The sequence below is a fragment of the Poecilia mexicana genome, unplaced genomic scaffold (genome assembly GCF_051168715.1).
Source record: "Poecilia mexicana isolate PSO_F unplaced genomic scaffold, ASM5116871v1 scaffold_2, whole genome shotgun sequence".
Taxonomy (NCBI): domain Eukaryota; kingdom Metazoa; phylum Chordata; class Actinopteri; order Cyprinodontiformes; family Poeciliidae; genus Poecilia; species Poecilia mexicana.
The window spans coordinates 17,200,257-17,225,207 of NW_028263371.1; the positions used below are offsets into that span (position 1 = coordinate 17,200,257).

The 24,951-nt window shown below is 40.7% G+C and overlaps 1 protein-coding gene across 1 annotated transcript in view; it reads right to left on the reverse strand.

Annotated features, from left to right (window-relative positions):
• Positions 1–24,951, reverse strand: part of vwa8 (von Willebrand factor A domain containing 8) — a 68,536-nt gene that overhangs the window by 26,528 nt on the left and 17,057 nt on the right. The window contains exons 15-31 of the mRNA XM_014986764.2: positions 23,143–23,344; positions 22,962–23,039; positions 22,755–22,870; positions 22,077–22,177; positions 21,161–21,267; positions 19,345–19,416; positions 16,912–16,988; positions 14,118–14,193; positions 13,846–13,981; positions 13,505–13,624; positions 12,515–12,720; positions 9,738–9,889; positions 7,088–7,196; positions 6,348–6,486; positions 5,133–5,320; positions 358–477; positions 145–209 (exon numbers count right to left, since the gene is read on the reverse strand). Coding sequence (XP_014842250.2) covers positions 145–209; positions 358–477; positions 5,133–5,320; positions 6,348–6,486; positions 7,088–7,196; positions 9,738–9,889; positions 12,515–12,720; positions 13,505–13,624; positions 13,846–13,981; positions 14,118–14,193; positions 16,912–16,988; positions 19,345–19,416; positions 21,161–21,267; positions 22,077–22,177; positions 22,755–22,870; positions 22,962–23,039; positions 23,143–23,344 — 2,064 coding nt within the window. The remainder of the gene's footprint in view (positions 1–144; positions 210–357; positions 478–5,132; positions 5,321–6,347; positions 6,487–7,087; positions 7,197–9,737; positions 9,890–12,514; positions 12,721–13,504; positions 13,625–13,845; positions 13,982–14,117; positions 14,194–16,911; positions 16,989–19,344; positions 19,417–21,160; positions 21,268–22,076; positions 22,178–22,754; positions 22,871–22,961; positions 23,040–23,142; positions 23,345–24,951) is intronic.

The window sequence follows — 24,951 nt, forward strand, 5'->3', positions numbered from 1 at the left end:
CTCCTGGAATGTTTTTGATGAGGAAATAACATTAGAACATAAAATAAAAAGCTTAAAAGAGTTAATTTTCCATAACATAGCCCCTTTTAGACCAAGATTTTCAGCAGTGTTTTGGACAGTTTAGCTTGGATCTGAGCGTCTTACCCATCCTCCTTATAAAAGAGAAGCCAGTTTTTCTTAGAAAAGTCACGACACATCTTATGGGCTCCCTGCAAACAAACAGTCATGTAGAAAGTAAAACCTCAGCGAACAGAATACCAAACTCTTTTATTATCGTGAATGAACAGAGGAGATGCTCCCTGAGAGCTTAGGAGCCCAACAGTCACATCTCTCTCTGCAGACTGTGAAACCTCTGACCTGTTGTTCTTTGCTGCTCCACCAGCTGGAGGCTCTGGAGGGAGTCTGGTCCCCGTCTGGAGACAGCAGGAGCCTCCGCACGGCCCCCGTCACCAGGTCCAAATGGAGCACTGTGTTACTCTGGCACAGGGACAGACGGGTCGGACAGAGACAGACATGAAACGACTGCGCTTTCAATAAGACGTAGCATAACATGTAAGTGACAACACCTGTCAAATGATGGTGGATCCTTTAAAGCTACAGTATGTAACTTTTACAAAAAAAAAATATATTTTTTTACATATTTGTTGGAACTGCCACTATGTTATGAGAGTGTGTTATGACACAGATGCCTTTACTATCTAGAAACAACCAATCAGAGCCAGGAGGCGGGACTTAGCGCTGTCAATCACCCCTTTGCTGCAGCTATCATAGCCGGTTGTTAGCATCAGGGTAGTTAGCATGACCACCTACGACAATTTCATGTAACGGTACATTGTTTGTCATTAGCCATTAGCACATTTAGCAGCGGTTACATGAGATTGATTGACAGCGCTAAAATCCGCCTTGTGTGCATTTCTTTCATATGGAAATAGTAGCTCTGGAGATTGATTGTGTTTTTTATCTGTCTGATAACATACTGTTACCACTTGATGACAAATATTTAAAAAAAACAAATAAAATTTTTTAATAAAAGTTATAAAGAGCACCTTTAACTTGATCTAGTAAGAGAAAAATCTGGGCAGATTAGTGTATTATTTTGCAACCACACTTTTAACATTTTGCTCCAAGAAAGTATGAAAACAGTTATTTACCCAAAATACTCAATTCTTTGCATATATTTCAGCATCCTGCTGGATGCTTAGAGTGCTCAGATGAGAGTGCGTTTCGTTGGTTCAGACTTTTTTTTTTTTGCAGTCATATGGACAACATGTGATTTGGATGGAACATGCAGTGCGGCGTCCAAATTCTATGCTCACATATCTGCAGAGAACTGGATCAGCTCAGGAGGTGGGCCGGGCCGCATACAACTGGGACTCCAGTGGGAGGAACGCTTTTGGTTTGTCAGACCAGGATTTTTATATTTATTTGTGACAAATCGGCAGCTTTGATCTGCAAATGATTAAGGATGCACGAAAGGAATTCTGTGTTTTTGCATTTTAGGCAGAAAAAGTTTTGTTTTCTTGTTGAAAAAATTATCTGAATTGTTCGTTTAGGCATTTTGAATATTGTATAAAAAAAGAATTAAGCTGTAAATGAAAAATCTGCAGACTGCCATTTTCCTTGTCCAGTTAATTGTCAAAATAATCGATAGAATAATCAATTACTAATATAATAATTAGTTGCAGTCCATGAGCAAATTTAAGACGGCGTATTAAAGCCATTTTAGATAGAAAAGAAAGGAGTACATTCCAGCCAAAGAATTCAAGTTAATTGAGATTAATTAAGTTGGACATTTCGGAGCTTGAAAACTTGAAAAAATTTTCAGAAAAAAACTCTGAAAATTTTAGATTAATCTAAGAAATTCCTCAGGAATTTCTGAATTTGAAAAATAAAATAAAAAATAGCTCAAAACAATCCATCCATCTATCTTCTAATACCCTAGTGGGGTTGGGAGGGTTGCTGGTGCGTGTCTCCAGCAGACATTCCAGGCGAGAGGCGGGGGTCACCCTGGACAGGTCACAAGCTAATTCCTCCATTTAAAATATTTATCCAGCAGCCAGCAGAGGGCAGTCTTCTTCAGGGAGACACAGTGCTGCCTTCCCGGAGTCAGAGCCGGCTCCTGCACAGGCACGCTGTCCGCATGGGGTCCGCGCTTGTGTGCGAGACGTTTCCGTTTTTGTGCGTGTGCCTCAGATGAACCGCGCTGAAGGCTTTGTGACGCAAAAGGATTCATCTTCAATTGAGCTTTATGAGTCGGAGGCACGGGGGAGCTGTTCCCGGACCCTGCTTCACACTAATGGTTTCCTTATGGCCTCCCATTCCTCAAACACACACACACACACACACACACACACACACACACACACACACACACACACACACACACACGCACACACACACACACACACTCACTCAAAGCTGCATAAGGATTGGTAAACCCCATTTCCTGATTCTAAACATATACTGCCATTAGAGGAAGCCTCTTCAAGTCAGACGAACTCCCGGCAGGTCAACGTGTTCCGACTCAGATCCAGTCCAGACAAATGATGTCAGTGAACGTTTACTCTGAATGAAACCTTCAAAGGTTCATTTCACACACACACATTCATGCGTGAAACCACTTCTATCCACGCTTGCGAGGACAACGACCTGTGAATGAACCTCTTCTCGTCTGGGCCTCCTCATTTTTAGACAGACGAAACCCGATCCGTCACAACTGTATTTTTAGAAGTTCTCCTCTTGCCTAATGTGCAGCAGCTGTGCAAAGCGGTTCTGGTTGCTGGACAAACCTAACAAGCATTGTTCTCGTCTTGCACGGCGTCCTCGTAGGTCCGGGTCCCGCGGGGCGAAAAGACGTCCATCAACAAACAACCGTCAACCGCTGGCCGTTTTAAAAAACAGACTGGTGCGCAGCTATTTTTAAACTCTGAGGTATCCGAGGTTGTCTTGCTAAAGATAAAAAAAAAAAAAAAAGAAAGTCAAAGTACAACAGTTGAACTTCATCCTGAAGAGACTGTGGGTTGTAATTGTACAAATATGTCATGAGAAACCACAGAGAAATGTCTCATGAACACATCTTCCAGTTCTGATGTAACGCGCCTCTATCGTTTAGCGTGTCGAGGTAAGCATGACCTGCCAGAATTTAAGATTTTATCTTGAAATTTCCAACAAAACATTTCACTGATTCATCCTTTTCCAACCCTACATTTCAAGAAGCCTGGGGGGTTTTAGGTCAATTTGTGAAATATGAATCCAAATGGTTTCGAGATGTCACGCCGACGTCCCTCATACATGCGAACCCCACTGTCTACCGAAAGCATCAGGTGAAAAAAATTATATTTTTTATTTAAGATTTCAAATGTTTACAATGTTTATTTTCAAGGAGTCACTATTTGGAAGCATGGTGGTATAAATCCTAGCAATAAACTACAAGAGTGGAATTTTTTTTATGATGCTGCTTTGAAAGTTGACACCAGAAGTTTACATATGAATTAAAAAGTAAGGCACAAACACCTTTTTTGTCTGACAGTCTGTAGTTAAATCAGACCAAACCTCTTATGTTTCAGGTCAGTTAGAGTCACAAAAAGATCCCTATTAGCTAAACACCATAATAACGAGAGCAAAATATCTCAGAAATGTATTCATGACTGTCTTCAAATTTAGAAGTGTACATGCTACATCTACATCTGCTCAGTATTTGGCAGCATTGCCTTTGAACTGGATGATTTTTGGGTTTCCTTCCACAGGGTTTTTAACCATAGTTTGCTGGAGTTCTGGTCCATTCCTCCTGATTCCTCCTGATTTGTAAGTAATCTAATAGTACACAAGAGATACTTTTAAAAGCTCTGTCCCTCTTCACCATTTTATTAAAAGCTGTTCTATTTAGGCCATCTGTTATTTCAGACACATAAATAAATAAGACACACTATCTTTTTGTTTTCACTACCGTTCACCCAGAATGGATTCATGACGCTCTGTGGTTAAAACATCAGCGATCATTCTCCCTTTGGGAATTCTAGCGGTCCCGTTTGATTCATTACTTGTTGTTTGATGACAAGCGCTTGGAATTACTCTGACCATGGCGGGGAAAAAACCTAAAAATGCCACACTGCTGACTGCGCGAGGTCAAGCTCCGATCTCCACAGTGTTAACAAGCCAAGTGGGGGAGCTGCTGAGAAATCCCAGCATGGCTCCATCGTATTTATGACCATGTGGTGTGGTCATAAATACACTTAAAAAAAAAAACTCCTCAGAGTGTATTTAATATTTACTGTGATGAAATGTGTTTCGAGATCTTGTCTTGTCTGTGATTGCTGAATCATATCAGTGAGTGTAACTTTGTGTTAGGAACGTAAACAATTAAACTTATGATTAATAGTTGAGTAATGATTTATTAAGTTAAAATTAAAATCTGGGCTGCACTATTGGTAGCGCTGTTGCCTGGCAGCAAGAAGGTTCTGGGTTCGATTCCCAACTGGTAAAGTCTGCTTAGTGTTGTTTTTTGGCTGCCATCCAGCAGAGGGCGCCGCTGGTCATCCTGAAGCGAGGTTAGGTGGTGGTACAGAATTAAAGATGGAGGAGCTGGACGAGGTAAGACAAACGGTCAAAACAGAAGAAGTCAATGGGCGTAAACTTGGAATTAAAACATGACATGTACGTGCTACGAAGGCGAGGATGTGACGACACGAGGACACAACGCAGAAAGATTGTAGCACGACAGAAAATACACACAACGCCAATAAGCACGGTAGACTTTGAGGGCTGCACTTCATGAAGTGAAATTTTTAGCGTTCTTTCGACCACAGACAGCACTTCACACTATTTATTCTTTTCATCTTATTTGTCGCTGTATGTTTTAGAAGCGTTTAATAATGTGAGAAAACCACCACTGTACAGATTCAGTAAACAGACGGCTGTATTTATACAGCTGACAGAAAACAATATTAAGATGTTTTATTTATTTATTTAGATTCAGAACAATTAAGCCCTTCATATTATGGAAAGACTGGATACAAGAGAAAACGCAAGGTTTTTAAGGAAATCGCTGCTTATCAATTAATCGTTAACAGATCGATAAGATCGCTCAGCTTTAGATTAACTCATCAATCTGTACTTAGGAAGCGAGTGCGTACCTGTTCCTCGTGCAGCACCACCTGTCCATCAAGGGGGCTCCCGAGCGGCGCCACGGTGACGAACGGCTGCCAGACGCCGCTGATGGTCCTGGGGAAGACGTCGTAGAGCTCCATGCACTGAATCTTGTCCCCACGCTCCTTCATGGAGTACAGGGTCACGGGGTTACACATGGCCACGTACAGCGTGTCTGCAAAAACACGAGCAGCGGTGACGTCACTCTGGAGCTCTGTCCAAACACCTTTAAATCCTTCCATCACTGCATCAAGTTTTTGTTCAGACAGCAAATGAAATTCCCAGGTTGTTTCTTCTGTAGCTCAGTGGATTTAAAAGCGTGTTCAGGCCTGTTAAAATGTCAGGAAGGCAAAAAATGACATCAGACCCATTCAAATGCTTGGAAGCGAAGCCGGTGAGGCAGCAGCGAGCTGAGCCTCACCTCGCTAACTGCACCAGTTGCCATTCTATGAGAGCATGCTCGTCCTGTCTGTACGTCGCCAATAAAATGGTTAAAAACATTTAATGTATGAGCAGATTTTCCATAATTTAGCTTATGTATTTAATGTACTGTGTTTTTATTGTCACTAACTGTGTGTGTAACATGTTTCGTGTGCTGAGGAGCGATCAGAAACGGCAGAGAACAGATTCGAGGTGAGGCAGGCAGTTCTCGTGCCTCATCGCTGGGGGGCGCTCATGATCCCAGATATTGTGACTCCACAACTGCAGAGTAAGAGACAGTAACAGCAAGGTTTGTAAATCCGATTATATTTAAGTCGGTGCCTCACCAGCTATGAACCTCAACGCATGTCACTGACATGAATACATCACGTAAATATCCCAGATTTAGCCAGAGAGGATAATTTTCATCATTAAAAAAAATTATAAAAGCTTGTCTTTCATCAAAAAAAAAAGAAAGGAAAATCCGACTTTTAACACATTTTGTTTAGAAGGAGCAAATACAAAAATGGCTGTCAGGGAGGAAAGTTTGCTGACTCCTGTACTAGGCAGGAAAAATCCAGAATTTATTATTATTATTGTGTTATTTTTAAACTCTGACATTTCAACAGAGGAGTGGACTTCTTTGTATCTTCTTTGTAATAATAAAGGGGATTTCTGGCTTTTACTTCAGAAATTCAGTGAAATTAACATAAAAACTTATTTCTTGAGACTTGTTAGTTGTGTGTGTGTGACAGACAATGGTGGAGTTAAACGCTCAGTACCGTCTGAGCTGACCACGTCGCAGATGATGTTCACTTCATTCATGGGAATCTGCCAGTGGGCCTTTTCCTCGCTGAAACTCAGAGTCCTGCTTTCCTGCCGACTGCTGGGATAACTCTGGACTCGCAGGAACGCCGGGCCCTGGAAGCACGTAAACACACGCACGCACGCACGCGCGCACACACACACACACACACACACACACACACACACACACACACATACTGATGACGACATCGCTGGTGTTTAATGTTTCAGATAAAGTTTCTTTTCTACAAATCAGACTTGAAATTTGCTGTTTGTGCATAGATGACTGCATTAGCAAATGTATTTCTGTCTTTGTCACCATGGAAACTATGACTGATTACAGGCAAAATGAAAAGCTGAAGGAAAAACAAAAGTTTTTATGAAAAAAAAAATCTTTCTGCTCGTAAGTGTTTCAAAGTTGAGAAAGTAAATCGATTCAGTTCTTTATTTTTTACTCGATAGAAGATGCAATAGTCTGGCTAATAAGAATCTGAAAAGTGTGGCGTGCAGTTCTCCGGGATGAATGCATTTTAGAACCACTTTATTGGAAACCAGGTGCGTTTAACTGCAAACGCAGAAAGCTCGAGCTCAGTCAGACTGGATGTCAGGAAACATAATCTCTTTAACGCCTGTTGTCCAAATGACAATTGTGTTCATTTCAATTCATCATGTGATTAATTGATGAATTGCTTGTTGTGACGGGCTTCATGTATACCTTGACGTCGATGGGGCGTGTCTCAGTGGGACAGAGCAGCTTGCGGCGAGCGTTGCCTCCCTGGTTTAACGTCCAGTATCCCGTCATCCTGACTTCCGGCAGCGGCAACCTGAAGACAACAATCCAGTCAGGCCGGACACACACACACACGCACACACACACACACCAAAAGTCATTTCCTGGGGGATTAAAACAAAGAGCTCCTCCATGTGCTCACATATTGCTGTTCTCTGATTTTTCATCTTGGATAATTATGGGTGGAACTGCTTTTAATGCCCACAGAAAATGAAAAACAAAGTTCTGGCCTTCGAGGGCTCAAAGCAGCAGCCGCAAAATGATATCAGATGACAGCTTTGCTCTGCTGGGACGGGGCCTCCTAGAAAACACACGCTCGTCTTTTAATCCCCCACGCTCCCTGGGGATGGAAAAGCCAATATATGCAGAACAAATATCCTCATGTGCTCAGTCATGTCTGAGCAGATGTTTACTGGTTTTCCCATGAATCATAGCTGCAACGCGGCCACGGGGGCTTATTGGCTGCAGGTGGGGTGAAAAGATGCATCCTGACCACAAAACACACACATTCCAAAGAGACTGGGGAGGGGTTGGCGTGTGTTGGTGGAGAGGAGGGGAGGTGGACTCGAGAGGATGGAGGGTTCCGACCACCGTAAATAAATCTATGAATAGAAAGGCAGCGAGACGGGCAAGACGAGCCGTTTCATGTTGTCCATGTCCAAAATTGGAAATCAGGAGACAAAATATTTGCTTTCATGTACACAAGATGTGAGCGGAGGCTACTGCTGACATAAACTGTTCAAGATGGAGCAAAGAAAAGGGGGACTGGATAACAGAAACAGCAGCAAACATCATCCAGACCAGGGGTCAGCGACCTCTACGGCCCTGACGGCCATTTTGGCTTCCGACCAAGCTAATCAAAAGTTGCTAAGAACCATGAAAGCAACAAAACTTGTGGAAATAAAACAGCTCGCTTTTATAAGACCTACGATAAGATTTATGTTAAATATTTTTAAATAAAGAGCATTTGTACATTTTTTTTTTTGGATTTAGTAAATTTTCTTCAATAGGAAATTACATTTTTGTAAATTATGATGTAAAAAACAAAATCAGCAGGTTGCAACCTACTGACAAAACAAAGGTCGCTCTTTACAGTGGATCAGGGATGAACTGATCCACTTTTATCACTTTTGATACCGATAGTATTTTTAAAAAAATATATATATCAGGGCCAATACTGATATTAATATCGGATCGGTGCATCTCTGATATTAGTATAATTCTTTGGAAAAACGTTTTCCTTACAAATTGTATGAAAATGTCTGGGGGAAAAACAGCTAAAACTGTTATTCATAGAGTAATTGTGTTTAAATTTTAAAGCATTGCTTAGTTATTTGGGTAAGAACCACAACAAAGAGCCTCAAGTTGCAAACCCCAATCTAAATATTGGGTTATTGTTGTTCAAGGAAAATACTTGTTTCTGTTCTGCTCACTATGTTTTCTTTCTTCCAAACTGAATGTCGACTATAATTGTGTCAAATAAAACCACAGGAGACAGAAGAAACAAATATTTTCCTTTATTTAAAAGAACAAATCTGTACATTATCTGAGACATTTAGTGGACAGTGAAGTCAATTTATCGGTCTAATAAATAACTGTTATCAGTCAGTCAGTATTTACAGAAACCTTCTGTTGACAAACCAGCAGCAGAAAATGAGTAGAAATGCACAGAAAATGGAAATAATTTTCTGATCAGTGAACACGATATAGTTAAAGGCCATCAGGCTGCACTGACACCAACACTCTTCAGTGCAGATGTTGTTTACTGTGCGAAGAAGACTAAAAGTTACTACTTTCACTCTCAGTAAAGTGTTTCGGAATGACTTCTTTCACCTCTGGCTTCATTTCTGGAGAATTTGGACGAGTCAAGGCATTTATCTAGTTCATAATAAAATGATAAAGATGGTGTTCAGAAACTGAATGGATTTAAAGTAGGAGGAAATCCTCCACAAATGTTCTGGTGCAAAGTACGTCGGTAATTTATTCAGATGCATTTTTATTTTTTATTGTTTTATTTTTTTTTACTGCTTTCCAAACTTCTGGATATTTTTCTGTATTTTTTAAAGAAATTTTGGCCATCTTAAGTCAAAATATTAACCCGTAGCCTGATTACAAATAGTCGGGTTTCTGTGTGAAACAACACAAAGATGACGTTATACATGTAGTCAAGAAGTCAAAAGGTAAATTTCTGATGGTTAAAATGTGAAATAGAGGTGTGGTTTAGCAAATCACAAAGAGTTTCAATTTAATTTAAACCAATATGAAATCTACTGAATTTATCAAACATTATAAGACTGTTGCCATCATAAAAACTAATTGTAGATATACTTGACAATCGTTTGTACTTGGTTGAAATCTGTCTCGCATCTCTAATGGGGGATTTTATTGCACCACTGGAGCTGGCCAATCAGAATCAGAGAGGCAATAAAGCAGGACTGATTTAACTATCAATCAAGGATGTTAAAGAACAGCCTGAATGCTTTTTACATTTTTTATTTTTATTTTAAACAATTTATTTTTGAAGTGAGGTGCCTATCTCTCAATGTTCTAGCATGAGCTGCTGTTGGGGTCTTACTCCTTCGCCAGATTGACAGAGGTTGGCTTTGCTCCGATGGGAATGCCGTGTTTGTGCAGAGCCTCGATCAGAACGTCCCGCGCGTCCTTGTTGTACGAGTCGAAGTCGAACACGTTCCTGACCACATTGGCGAGACCCTCGTTGGGAAATTTCTGTTGGGAGGGGAAAAGTGAAAACAAAGACGAGATAAATACAAAAATATATATATATGTGTGTGTGTGTGAACAATAAAACGTTCATATTTGTTGTATACATTTACCAAGGTTAGGCGATACGGCTTAAAAACAGAAATTTGATTTTTTTTTAATATGTCATACGTTTGATTTTAATTGTTTTTTTTTCTCGCTTTCTTTTTTAAAAAAGAAATTGAAAAATGACAGAAAACATTTTTAAAATGTGTCTTATTTTAATAATCCCTTATGATTTGTACGATGAAGTAATTATGGAGAATACAGTCATAATATTAGTAGAATAAAGATTAACTTTCATTTAACGAATGGATTCATTTAAGGAAGAAATATTTTTCATTGTTTACTTCACTGTTTTTAGAAAATCTAACATCTGATGCAATCAACAAAGCTACCAAAAGCCAGAACAATTATAGAGAAAGCAAACTTTTTCTGGGGGGTCATTGAACACACCCTTCCTAAACGTTACCAGGTCGTGCTAATGGATAACGTTAGCCTTTCATGTTTTATTATTATTATTACTTTTTTTTTTTTTTACTTTAAATTGAGGTCAGAGGAATAACAGAAATGTAAGAAGCTGATTCAAATTTGATTATTTTCAATGATTCAGGCTGTCAGAGAAGTGAGAGAGAGTGAGAAATTATCATTTAAATTGCTGCAATTAATCTGTGCTTTTCAAAATTGCTGCATTTCTGTGAAACCATACAAACCAATAAAAGCCCAACGTTCCTGCTATTGTTGAGGGGGAGCAAGATTAAAACCAGACTGTAAACTAACAACAGTTTCAGCTTTAAATGGGACTTAGTATGACATTTCAAATCAGTGTTAGTCTTGATCTGACCAAATACACTTTAGTACAGACTTCATAAGGGAATTATAACCTGTAATAAGCACCAAGGGACAATTTAACATTCAAACCACGTTTACTGACAACATTCATGGCAGTTTAAACAGGGCAGTAAATTTTTCCACTATCAATATCAGCTGGATCCAGATGAGTTGCAGATGAATGTCTGAAGGACTACAGACTATTGACTGGGACCGCCTGCTGCCACGCAGGGATCATTATGACAAAAGGTGAAACAGTAATTACAGCCAACAGCAGCCGTGGCTGCTAAGGAGGCCATTTTCACTCCCACTAAATTACACCCTAACTCCAGCAGATATCAATAACGGAGGTGATGGATAACTGAGCTACGGTGCCAGTGGGGAAATGAGACATAAGGGTGTGTCTCTGTGGGCTGGACTAGACTCAGCAGTCCAAGATAGAAACAGAAGAGCTACATAAGGGATTTCTAAAGAAACTGATTATTTTTTTATATATTCTCAATGAATGCTGAACCACACAGCAGGTGGACCTCACAGATCTATACTTTATGTGACTCAAAGGGGCATTTAGTGCCATTTTATAGCACAATCAAGTAACTATGTTACCTTCAGTTGTAACAAAAATGCTGTATATATCAAGCATGACATATAAGACATTTAACTGTGTAATTGAATGCGTTGAAATTAGGCCTCTGTCTCTTTAAAAACACCTGCTCTTTCTGAAACTCCGCCTTCAGGAAGTCGTCACTCATTTTAAGGATGATGCGGACGCCCTGTTTATTCCTTCTCATCCAGCAACAACAGTTGTGAAGTTACTTGACTGTTGTAAGGTGTGATACTGGAGGGAGGTCTGGAGTTCACCAGGTCAGTCCGTCTATTAAGAGATGGACTGACCTGGTGAACTCCAGCCGGGGCAGATGGACTGGCAGGGTTTCCCCCAGTGCATTATAAGCCTGGTGGGTCACCAGGCTTCACTTGCGCCTCCACTATTTGTCACACCACTAACCATAGAAGGGTGCAAATTGATATTCCGAAAATAAATCTGCTTAACAGAAATACGTCAATTTAGAACAAAAAATTAAAAAATTTTGAAACAAAGTTTTTGCACTAGGATGAGGTGGTTTTTCAGCCGAATTGAAATTTGAATATTTGGCAAAACTGCAACTGAAACACTTTTTTCGCATCACACGAGTCACATGATCAACAACTGGATGTTGCTACTGGGGAAAACCATGAAGACGATGACAGGAAGTGGTAGGAGGATGATGGTGCAACATGGGACCATTTCTGTTTGACCAAAGCAAAAGCAAAGACAAAGAGCAGGTTTATCTTACTGAGCGAAAAATCAGCAAAAGTTTTCTAAAGCTGGCCACATACTTAGAGTTTCTCAACATTATGGATGCCTCCAGAGAAAAACAAAACCTAAAAATGATCCTGTGAGGTGTCTCCTATGTGTGAGATTGTCTTATATAACCAGGATAGTGTGAAACCCCGACATCACACCTTATTGTGCGACAGTATATTTTCCGCCGTGCATGTGTGTGAGGGGTTTTTCTCAGTATTGACTGCGGGGGCAAGGGAACAGAGTCTTCCCTCCGCGGTGTGGCAGAGTCGTGAGGTCCCTCTCCTGCATTATTAAAGCGTCTTGCTCCGCAGGACTGAAGGCGGACAAAACACGCTGAATAATTCACAGAAAGCCATCTGACATTAAACGATCAGGAGGAAAACCGGCTACTGGCTCACAGGTGTGACTCCTCCCACCTGCAGGTGCTTGACGATGTTGACCACCTCGCGGGTGGAGTAGGGGTAGGTGATGGTGCCCTGGTCGGCCATGGACCTCAGCTCGCCGAAGGCGCCCACCAGCTTCTGCAGCGTGGCTTCGGGAACGTCGGGGCTGTACTGCTTCAGCATGGCCAGCTCCGCCTGGGGCTTTGGGTTGTCCACAGCGTGGCAGCTGAATATGTCCCCTGTTCAACACACACAAGGGGATTTCTCTGTTCGTTTACAGCATTTTACGTCGGAAAGCAGTAGGGCTGAAACAATTAATCGGCTTAAGCACAGCGAATTGATTACTGGATGAATTGTCAACTAATTTAGTCATTGATTGATCATTAACTGGAGTATACAGAGTCAAAAAGAGGCCGTTTACTGAAAAAACAACATATTCAGAGTAGTAAAAACTGAACAGAATATATATGCACATTTAAAATTTAAGATTAAAAAACACCTTTGTCTTTTACCCAAAACTCCTCAAGTGGCATTTTTCTTCCATTCACCTGGTTAAAATTGACTAAAGGAATGTTATTTTATGACATTTTAGGCAATAAAACATTTATTTTCTCATTCATTAAGGGAACTGAAATATTTATTTGCCTCTTTAAATGCATTTAGAAAAGGTTTAAGTGAGTAAATGAAAACTCTATAGAATGTGTCAATTGTTTTTTATCCAACTAAATAATTGTTAGTTGTCGCCTTATAAAACATTCAACAGCTTACACAGAAATTCTGACCGCTCAGTCATTTATTTCAACTGTATTTGTACATCACATTTCAGCTACAAGGCACTTCAAAGTGCTGTACATCCTAAAAAAAACATTGTACAGTCACCAATTGCGACTGTGACCCTGTCATTTTACTTTTGTTTTTATGCATCTCTCGGGAAAACACGTTGAAGTTACACACAATCTTTCTACTAATCAGGTGACGTCAAAAGGCTCAACAGTTACCGAAGCCATGATGTCGTTTGCATACCTAAGGCTCCGAAAAAGTCGTTGCCAAGGAACGGGAAGCCGGGCCTGTTGGCCAGGACTAGCATCCTGAAGTCTGGGTGCATCACTATGACGTTGGCCCTCCCGTTGGCTTCACGTGGATCTACAAAGAAAAAAACGTAAAAGAGTTGCATGACCAAAAATAGCAGAGAATTACAAAAATACATGAGGTATAATTGTATCATTGTTAGCTTAAAAATGTATAAACACAAAACTCAGGACTTCTCTCTCTACCACCATAAGATTCCCACTTTTGGGGCTTTTGTTCCTTCATATGGAACTGTCAGTTCTGGCTTCTTTGTCCGCCAACACCTCCAAACGTACCTGAGACAATCCGGCGGCCGTCAGCCAGGATCATCTCTCCGCTCTCCACCAGAGTTTTCAGGATGCAGGTGACGTTAGTGGGAGCTTTGTCGGCCTCGTCGATCACAAGGACGTGGCCGTGCTTCACTGCCTTCACCTGAAAACAAGGCTAACACCTGACTTCGACCATTCACTAACCTTCTGCGGCCAACAGAAAGCAAAGCTAATCCATGCTCGGGGTAAGAAGTAACAGAAAAATGATTCCTGAGTTAACATGCGTCTCTCAAACTGACCAGGGGGGAGTCCTCGTATGTGATGATGCCATCCCGCACAGAGGGCTGCATGGTTAGCGTCTGGACGGTTGTGTCCCTGGAGGAGGAAATGAACAGGCTCAGGTGGAACACCGGGGCAGATGGACTGGCAGGGTTTCCCCCAGTTCATTATAAGCCTGGTGGGTCACCAGGCTTTACTTGTGCCTCCACTATTTGTCACACCATTAACCATAGAAAGGTGCAAATTGATATTCCGAAAATAAATCTGCTCAATAGAAATACAACAATTTAGAAAAAAAAATAATAATTTTGAAAAAGTTTTTGCGCTAGGATGAGGTGGTTTTTCAGCCAAATTGAAATTTGAATTTTTGGCAAAACTGCAACTGAAACACTTTTTTTTGCATCACACGAGTCACATGATCAACAACCGGATGTTGCTACTGGGGAAAACCATGAAGATGTTGACAGGAAGTGGTAGGATGATGATGGTGCAACATGGTTTTTAATGACGTATCACGAGAACAAACTTATTCACATGATTTTAATTGCATTTCTTATTTCATGGGAACACTGCGATAAATAATTGTGTTTTTCTACATCAGAGGAATATTGAGAAAGTTTTGCACGCATCGGTGATGGAAAAGCAGCTTTTGTTATGAGATAAGAAGGGCAAAAACCTCCAACTGGGAAGAAATCAGCTGAGGCGGTTCAGTATTCCCGTCTTGGGAATGTCTCAGGAATCGTGTGACAAACAGACAGATGGATGGAAATGAACAGTAATGTAACTTTTTGTGCTTTCATAATGTCTTTTTTACTCGCCCTCTAACTTTTATCCAAGCTTCCAGCTGTTTGTCTGAAAGACTCTGTTTGTCCATTGTTTCCTCTTACGGAATAACAGCTCAATAGGAGAGGCTGTTAGGATGCAGTGAAAGCTGGTCAGTAATATTTTTAGGCCTTGCTGTCTAAAAGCGGAATGAGAATCAACACTCGAGGCTCCAATAAATCCCAATAGCACAGCGAAGAAGCATCACTTCCAGTTTAGAAGACACAGAATGTTGACTGAGCATCGCCTGGCCATGAACATTGACTTCTATCGGCCACCTGAACACTATAACAGCCAGTGATTCACCAGTGTCTAGCGTCATGCCTCCCACCGTCACGCCTCTGAAAGCGCTCCGTCTTGCTCTGTGAACCAGGCTGTCGGCTGTCCCAGTTTCCTCCCTAGCAGGGAGCCACTCTCCTGCTTTCTGAGCCACATCTCTGTAGACTTTCAGTCACAAGTTCCCCAACCCCACACACACACACACACACACACACACACACACACACACACACACACACACACACACACGCACACACACACACAGCTTCTCCTGCCTCTGTCCTGCTCTAATATTAGCTGCTGCTACAACAGCTAACCAGGACACGGTTTATATTCAGCTCCACTTTGACTTTCACAAGACTTTGACCAAGTACACACATAGGAGCAGAAACTGGCCCAATGCGTGTGCATGTGGATGTGTCGTCAGCGGACGTTGCTTCACTTGCTGTGGACTCTCTTGGGATTTTGATCTTTTGTTGGAATTTTTTTTCCAAAAAGAACTTTTGCTCATCGAGACGTAAAGAAATTATGTTGTTACTTCCAATGGATCAAACACCAATGCTGGTTTTCTACTGGCGTGGCGAAAAAGAAAGCACACCCACATTCAGTTGAGGGTTTTTTTTTTTAGCAACAGAAACTTTGAGCTTTCAGCCTCCGTCTATCGTGGATTTGGAAAGTTTGACAGATTCTTGGAAATCTCAAAGTCAACGTAATGGCTCCACAACCTCTGGGGTGTGCATCCGGAGGCTGCTGTTATATTCATGCTAGCCTTGCTAATCGCCACTACGTTAGAGCTGTCAACATTAACACATTAACAGATGTGATTAGTCTAAAACGTTTAACGCCTTACTATTAACATAGTACAGATTAATCGCAATATCTATTTTGATTTTCTCCTGTGGAGGGTTACTTCGTTCGCAGCAGCGCGTTACACTGTCTTGTACTGCGGTCAGCAGTAAGCAGAGTCACAAACACGAATGAAGACATGAGAGAGGAAAGTCAGACTGGTGTGTTCAGTGGCAAATTTCATTTTACAAAACAACCTGATGGATGTTTGGATAAAACCAAGGTAAGTAGGTAGGCATTGGAAAATATGTACAAACTGCAGCTGATTATCCACTAAAGCATAATCAGGTCATTATTAGCATTTCTAAATTTACGTTTCAAGCAAAATGGCTTCTCTGAAACCTTCCTGAATATGAAAACCTGGAAAGCAGATGTTTGGTTTGAAACAACAGACCTTTTTCTTAATTTTTGAAAACATGCATATTTACATGTCCATAATTAATGGATTGACAGCACTATAAAATATAACTAATTAACGACTGTTCATGACAGAAAAGCTAGAAAAAACACATTAAGAGAAATTTCCATATACAAATATTTTTAAAAAAATTATTCAAACAGAAATAAATGCATATCAGCTCAACTAAATCAAACAAATTTGACCTGAGTTACAGGTTTTTTTTATTTTATTATTATTTTAAAATTATCTGAATGTTCATATATCTTGAATCCATCAAGTTATTTGATAGATTTATATGCCAGGTGAATGTATCATATGATATATTAATCATGATAGATTCATATATCTAAAGTTCACCACAGAAAGAGGACAAAGGTGATAAATAAGTTCCTTCTGCAGCTTTAGGCAGCAAAGGGAACCCAAGTTGAAGCATGTTTCCAGGGGAAGCCTTTTTGGGTGACCCTCACCTGTGGAGCTGGAGGTACTCTCTGGGTCTGTTGAGAAGATGCAGGAACCGATCTACAATCTTGTTCTTACCGACACCCTGGACAGGAACGCAGACACAGAAATCAGAACAATGTAAAGAAATTAAGACAACATGAGCTCAGATTGGCTCCAGGCGCCGTGGACACACAGTCGACCACAGCATGGATGTCAACAAACGGTTACTGATGCTGGACAGCAGTGTTCCCCGTGCTGGTCGTCAAGTAGTGATGGCACAGTTACTTTGAAAAAGTAACTTCAATGAGATCACTGATTACTCCTTGAAAAAGTAACTTTGTTAGATTACCGATTACTTGATTTGGAAAGTAACTAAGTTAGATTACAAGTTACTTTATGAGCAGCTGGTGACAACAACCCTCTTGCTGCCCTCTGGGCTGAAGCGGGGCAGCACCTGGACCAGAGTGGGGAAATACTGCCGTACAGTACATTTTAAAAGTATGTGTTAAACCTGAACATTTTTACATTTAATTTTCAAAATCTTTCAAAACGAATGAAAAGTGTGCGCTGGATGTTTTGGGTCGACATTCTGCTTTAGGATGAACGTCTTGAAGTGTTCAGCCGCGTCCATCAGGTGTTCTTCCTCCAACTTATTTATATTTCCAATAAGGTAAATCAAGACTGTACCAAGCCTGTGCTAAGTAAAACATGATGGCTAATTTAGAGCATAAAGTCATGTACAACCTTGTCCTGTTTCCACATATCATGTGACAAACAGAATAACCCTCCACAAACCAGGCCGCGGTCTGCAGCCTCATGATTTGTTCTGCTCTGACAGCGGCATAAACAGGCCGTAATCTCAGCCATAGCTGTGGAGGAACTTTTTAGGAGATCCGCCATCAGTGTGCTGACCGCAGACTGTTCCGGGGAGAGCCTGTGGTGTCCCCCCGGTTTTGACGGTGCTTTGCTTTGACAGCGGGACAGGGGGAACTCCCGCTGGCTTCCCGCGGAGGCTCCGGAACCTCTGGGCCGGTCCGTCACCGATCCGGTGAGCCGCTTTGACAGCTCTTAGTGTCTCAGCGTTGCCCCGGTGCGTGTTCGTGCGCTCTGGGTTGCAAATGGATTCTCCGGCTCTCACGTACGGAGCTCCTCTGGGGGGAGGATATCACACCACGGTCACTTCTCTCTAATCCTGCCCACTACAGCTGTGGGGGACACTCTGGGACCTGGAGGCGGTGGTACATGTGTCCTTCTACCGGCAGTGAGTGTTGGAGGGTGACTACAGCCTGTTTCATAACCCTTCCCTCCACGGTCAAGCAGAGCTGACGTGTGTCCTGTATTACGCTCCAGACAGAAACAGCTAACCCTGCTGATGTGGCTGAGCGTTACGTAGCCCCATGTTTATTATTTTCCCCCAACTCCACTTTTTCAGTTTTACTTTTTCTGAATTACATTTTTTTTTCTCTTTTTAGTTACATTTATGAACCCAAAACGTGCATAATTAGTGTGAATGAAAAAAAAAAGTTTAAATCAATTGAGGTCAACATTTTCTGTTATTCTGTACCACAAATGAAACAAACTGCTGTTTGTTTTTCAAAAATCTTTTCAACTAATTTCCACTTTTATCCGTTTTCTTTATTCTAAATTATAGTTTTTCCATTTACCCATATTTTTAACCAAAAAAGTTCATAATTATAATGTGAATGAAAATATATAACAAATCAATAACTTGAGGTCTACATTTCCCCTCACCCGGCTGTTTGTTTCTATGAAATCTATTTGACTTTTTTTTCTATTTCCGTTTTATTGTTAATTTTTTGAAATCCATTTTTTCCATTGTAACCATTTATTTTCCCAAAATGCATGTAATTATGGTGTGAAAGAAAAAAAATGAACATATTTTCAAAATTTTCTTTTTTTCTTTTTTACAAATTTCACTTTTTTCCCCGTTTTATTTTTCTAAACTCCAATTTTTTTTAACGCATTTTAACCACTTTTTAACCCAAAAACATGTTTGTTTCATTAACCCATTTGCTCATCTTGGAGCAAATGAAAAAAAAAGAACCAATCAATGGCCAACGATGAAAATTTTCTCTTTTTCTGTATCACAAATGAAACAAACGGCTGTGAATATTACTTTTACAAGATGTTTGAGTTCTTCATTTTAATGAAGAACTCAAACATTGTGAGCAAATCTGAGAATCATGTTTTCAACTTGAAAGAAAATCTGCTTTTAAAATTGCTTTAGAAATACACATGAAACAAAAAACACTACAAGAAGTGAAAGCTTCTGCACAATTCCACAACAATTAGAAAAAAAAATTTCTATCTGTCACAGGAATCTCCGTTGAAGTGATGACCGTTTGTGTTTTTTGTACTGCTTTCATTCCTGATGCTGCAGCCTCGTCCCTAAAAACGTCGGCGTGCGTGACAACATGACGCCGGGGTGTTTTACCCACCTGGTTCCCCACCAACAGGAGGTGTTCCCCCAACAGAAAGTCTTTCAACATGTCCTCCATCACCATCATGTGCTGAAAAGACAAACACAACATGTGAGAAGGAGCTCAGAACGGACCGGTTTGTGTACCCGCCCGTGTCTCTTATTCTTCTTTTCATAAATACGCTTCTAACTCTGAAAGCTAGGTCACCGCAAAAGTAGGGCACCCTCTCTCCTCTCATCGTTTCTTGTGCTTTTTCACCCTCCAACACGGAGAAAAGGGGCAGGGCGAAGACCGGGAGCAGGGCATGAATCTGGGTCGCACGGCAACGCGCGGCTCGAGTTTTATCTCCCTGTGTTGGACGCCGTTTCTGGTGTCCTGTGGTCTGGTTGCACGGGGCAACGCCGAACACGAAGTAAACAAAAACCAGAATGTGTGGAGATGGATACATCTCCACACATTCTGGTTTTGTCTTCTAGTCATAGGGAGCTGATAGATTTGGTGGTTTAAGCAGCTCCAGTAGCATGAGATCACAACCGAGCAATGGATCATATGTGAACATGAAAGAGATCATAAAAAGATTGGGAATACCCCCTCACCGCTATCATTGCCAGTCATGACGGCGTATTAGGGCCATTGTAGACAGAAAAAAAGGAAAAACCTTCGGCTGAAAAAACTTTTTATGCTGAAATGTTTAGATTATGCTCAAGATATTTTATGGGAAAAAAGGGAAATGTTTGAGTTTGAAAAGTCAAAAACTTACTAGAAAAAAACTCAGAAATTTTCTAGAAAAAACATTGGAAATTTCTGAGTTTGAAAAGTTGAAAATTTTCTAGAAAAATCTGTGAGATTAATCACAGAAAGTTTTCAGATAAAATTTGAGAATTTCACAGTTTTAAAAGTAAAAAATTTTGGACTTTTTTTCCAAACGTCATTTTTGAAACTCAGAAATTTCCAAGTTATCCCTGGGACATTTCTGAGATTAATGTCAAATTTTCTGAGTTTTGTTCTCTAGAGCTTGCTGGGACATTAGTCATTTAATCCTAGAATGACTTCTCTCATGCTCTTCAGGTGAGAGAAGGCCAACTTTGTGATGGTCTTGATGTGACTCTGAAGGTTGAGGTCAGAGTTCATCGCCACACCCACATTTCAGACCTGATCACTAGTTTCTATCTGTAATGACTGAATCTGTTCACTGAGTTCTTCTTCAGGTCCAAAGATAATGACTTCAGTTTTTATAGCAACAACGCTCTGCAGCTCAACTGTTTTGGAACTGTTTGACTAAAAGGGCCAGAACTGAGATGGGGTTAAACAAAAATAATGCAGAACTAAACAAATTTACCTGAAAATGTCAAAATTTGCACAAAACAAAACTCTAGTAAACCTATTAAGCCAGTTTATCAGTAAAAAATAGTTGATTTGGAGGTTAGTTACACTTTAAATTCTAACAATAATCAAATAAAACCTCTTCATCTCTTACTACTCTATGCAGACTCTCTGTCCACGCCCATAAAAAGACACTCAGCTCAGCATGCTGAATGCTTGAAGAGGCTCCAACAGATGGCAATCTGGACTAATTTCTCAAAAATTCAGCTAATAATAATCTGATCACTCTTAAAGCATCGAACTGTAACCCACAGATTATCAGCTGACGCCAAAAATATAAAAAAAACCCCACAAAACTAGATGGTGATGTCATGGCAACAGAACCTCATCCTGACCCAGTCTACAAAATCCACATAATTAGGGACATGAAAAGTGGCACAAAAAATTCAATCAATGTTCAACAAATCGTGTATTTTTAACAGTGAAGCAGCCTTGATGTCTGCTGCGGTACCTGAGGGTTGTCATAGAAGAGAACGTCTGGAACCTTCATCTTATGGTCGGGGTTGTAGACGGGAGCGGACACTTTGCCGATGGTCAACACGCCATCCTGGACCACACCTGGAAGTGGACGGAGAACAGCCATGAAGGATACAGCTGGTAAAATGAGTGTTGAACATGGAAATATTTTTTTTTCCTGTAAATATCTTTCTAATATTTCAACTGACATTAACTGAAATAAAAGATGTCTAAGAAAATTAGTGCACACATCAGGTTACAGCTACAAAAAGTTTCTATTACTTTTTGGGTGAAGACAACTTTAAGTTGTGATTTTAACGGGATGAAATGCAAAAGGGTTTGAGTCTTGTGTGCTTGAGCAGCAGATGGAAATAAAGTGGATGAAAACTTGATTTTAACTCCAACATGTCAAAGAATACATGTGGAAGACAATGAACAATGCTAGAGGAACCTAAAACTCAGGAAACTCTTGGTGGCTTCAGTTGTTTTGTTAGTTTGTCCTCAACTGACCTCAAACTTTGTGATTTTATAAAAGCAAAATAATCCTGTCCTCATTTTTGTGAACAGGTCTGTAGAGCAAGTTCAGTTTGTTTTAAAATGTGGAAAATAAAAAAACTAATAGAACAGATTTTTTTTTTTTAGTTTAGTTGACTTAGTAGTTTGAAGAGCAATGATCTAAATTTTGTACCTTGTACTTTGAGAGCACCACATATGTGAAGCTTACTCTAGTTTCTATTGTTTCATGTTCAGTGTTTTCCTTGACTGGCACATTGAAGGTGTGTTGTGACCTTCTAACACCTGACTTGGATTTCGGTCAAAATTGGCTTTTTTTCGGTCAGAAAACTGCAATTGGTGCGCCTCTAGTTATGAGTAATAGTTTTTGAGATCTGGTAGCAGTGGGTGGGACTCACAGCTGTGGTCCCGTGTTTGTCCAGCAGGATCTGCAGTGTCCTGTATGGAGCAGTTGCTGAGGGTTTTCTCCAGAGAGGCCCGGGCCAGACTGGGCAGGAACCTAAACACACATTTAGAAACACAAAATACATAAAAGATAAAGTTCATTCAAACTGAAACATGACTAAAACACACATGAACAATTTGCCTACTGGATCCCAGCATGGGAATAAAATAAAAGAGGAAAATATTTTCTTTATGGGCTTTTATTCTGAGACTTTTCTTATTATTATTTGGCCTTTTATTTATACAAGACAAGGCCTCAATGAGAAAATAAATTCTCATTTTCAAAAAACACCTGTTCCAACATTATATGAAATCATAAAAGGGAAAAAGGAAAGGAAGGATAGAAGGAAGGAACAAAAGAAGTAAGGAAGAAAGGAAGGAAGGAAAGAAGAGAGAATAGAAGAAAAACTCGTTTCTGTAACTGAAGCTCATCTTTATCTCTACATCATTACTAACTGCTGTTTGTTTGAAGAAACTTCAAAATTATTTCAACAAATGATCTGACTAAGCTGTTTAACTTTCTCTTTTTAAAGCAGAAAGTTTCTTCCGATTCTTCATCAAGTAACCTACATTTTTTTTAGGTGCCATGATGTGTGTGTGTGTGTGTGTGTGTGTGTGTGTGTGTAGCCTACCTGGAGAGACAGGCCTTGTTGACAGCGTGAGAGATGCTCTCATCAGGGTACTGGGAGAGGCGGCGGCAGATCCTCAGCAGCTGTCTGGTGGACAGGGACGAGGCTAGAGACTGCGCCTGCAGAGACAGACCTTACAGGTTACCGTGACGACACGGAGGGGTAGGTTGGGGGGTGAGGGTCGCCGATAATGGGCGGCGGCGGACTCACGGTGGGGTCGTTGGTCTGACGGAGGCTGTGTGTGAGGTGCAGCAGCTGCTCCGCTGCTTCCTCTGGAACACCGGGGACCTGAGGACGGAGACAGACAGACAGACAGACAGACAGACAGATGAGGAAAAAAACAAAACAGACACGCGGAAAGAACATGAGAAAGTTTTAGTGTGAGACTCACCAGTCCCTGTATGAGGCCCGTCTCCTCTGCTTTAGCCAGAGGGGAGACGGAGTGGTAGAGGAACATGGTGAGCAGCTCTGGGCCGAGCCACTGCTGCTGGCCCCTGCTGCTGCTGCTGCTGGAGCTGCTGCTGCTGGGCCCCACAACGGGGGGCTCTGCCAGGGCCAGCACCCGGAACGACGGGTGGATGGGAAAAATGGACCTGAAAACACACACACACAAACACACACACAGTGAGTAACAGCTGCACACGAGCGGCAGAGGACACTGTCCAACATCTGTTCAGCCATGTCCAAGCTGAGGAGGTGGGAGGGAGGGTCACCACTCTAAATGAGTCTGTGTGTGTGTGTGTGTGTGTGCGCGTGTGTGTGTCTCATCCAATTTACGTCCAAATTGAAAGGACGACTTGTGACAGCTGGCTATGAGCTCCTCTGATTCAAGAAGACAGCAAAGTCCATTTCCATCAAACCACAGAGACGCCCACGCCGTTTATATTTACTCTGCAGCCACCGCAGGCCGAGGCGGCCGCTAACCATCGCCCTCATCGCTGGCTGTGATCAGGGTAGGAAGTGGAGGCGGCAGCCTTTAAGTGCCTCACGACTCCAATCCGATTCTTAACGTCACGATTCGATTCAGAAACCAATTTTTCTAGAGATTCTGTTTGCATTATGTGACTGACAAGAGGAACAAAGACGGCATAAACAATTAGAACAGTTATTGAAATCAATTCTATGCTGTATCAAAGTCTTATATGTAAACTTATATATAAACAAAAAAAAAAAGGAGTTTTGTGCATAAAATTCTGTAACTTAAGTTACCAGTATAATGTTAGCTCAGGTGCCTGGCTTTTCCATCTTTTTATTTATTTTTAACTGCCCTTATCTGTAACTTTTGCACTTCACTTATTTTTATTAATTTATTACATTCAAAGAGAGAGTTTCAAATGTATTCATCAGGGTATCTGCAGGTTTCAGCAAGTCACGCTTACGATTGTATAAAACCTTTTTTAATGCACCATGAATGAAATTTAAGACAAAAACCTATAAATACAGGCAATCCTTCTGTAGTTCAAACAAGCATCACAAAAATCCCATAATGCCTTGCTTAACAATAATCTAGCTAGCTACCAAGGGTATGTTAGAAACTAGTTAGCGGTAGCCTCAGCTGCCGTGAGTCACAGACCTGCCACAACATGTAAGACCTGTGATTAACACAATGAAGACCAACTGACTTCTATGTGTATTTAAGACATTTTAATGCCTTAATTTTATGTGTGAATTTAAGTCTTTTTAAGGATGTTAACAAACTGATTATTTACTTTTCGCCACAACATATAAAGCTAAAACTAGAAGTTTACATACACCCAATAAAAAACACATCCACCTTTTTCTCACTGTCTGAAATCAGACAGCGATTTACTTGTGCGCATTTTAGCTCTTGTTTTAGTTAGAATGTGTACAATTATTTCTATTTGCTAAAAGGAGATGTACAGGAGATTTACTCATTAATGCCTTCAAAATCAGAAGTTCATTCATTTACTGACTTGTTTGTTACACTATTCATTTAGATCAACTGAGAGAGGCTGAATTAAGGAAGTGGAAGTGTGTTAAACTAAGCCAGACACCACAAACCTCCTTCCTGCTGCCTGGCTGGCTTTTTAGGAACCAAACACACACAAGGTGAATGTGAGGACATTTCATCAGGCAAAAAAAAATGGGAACATTACACATAAACAATAACTTAAAAAAAAACCCCAAACATATTAAAACTACATTATCTAAAAATGTAAAACAGTCCTTCAGAGGTTTT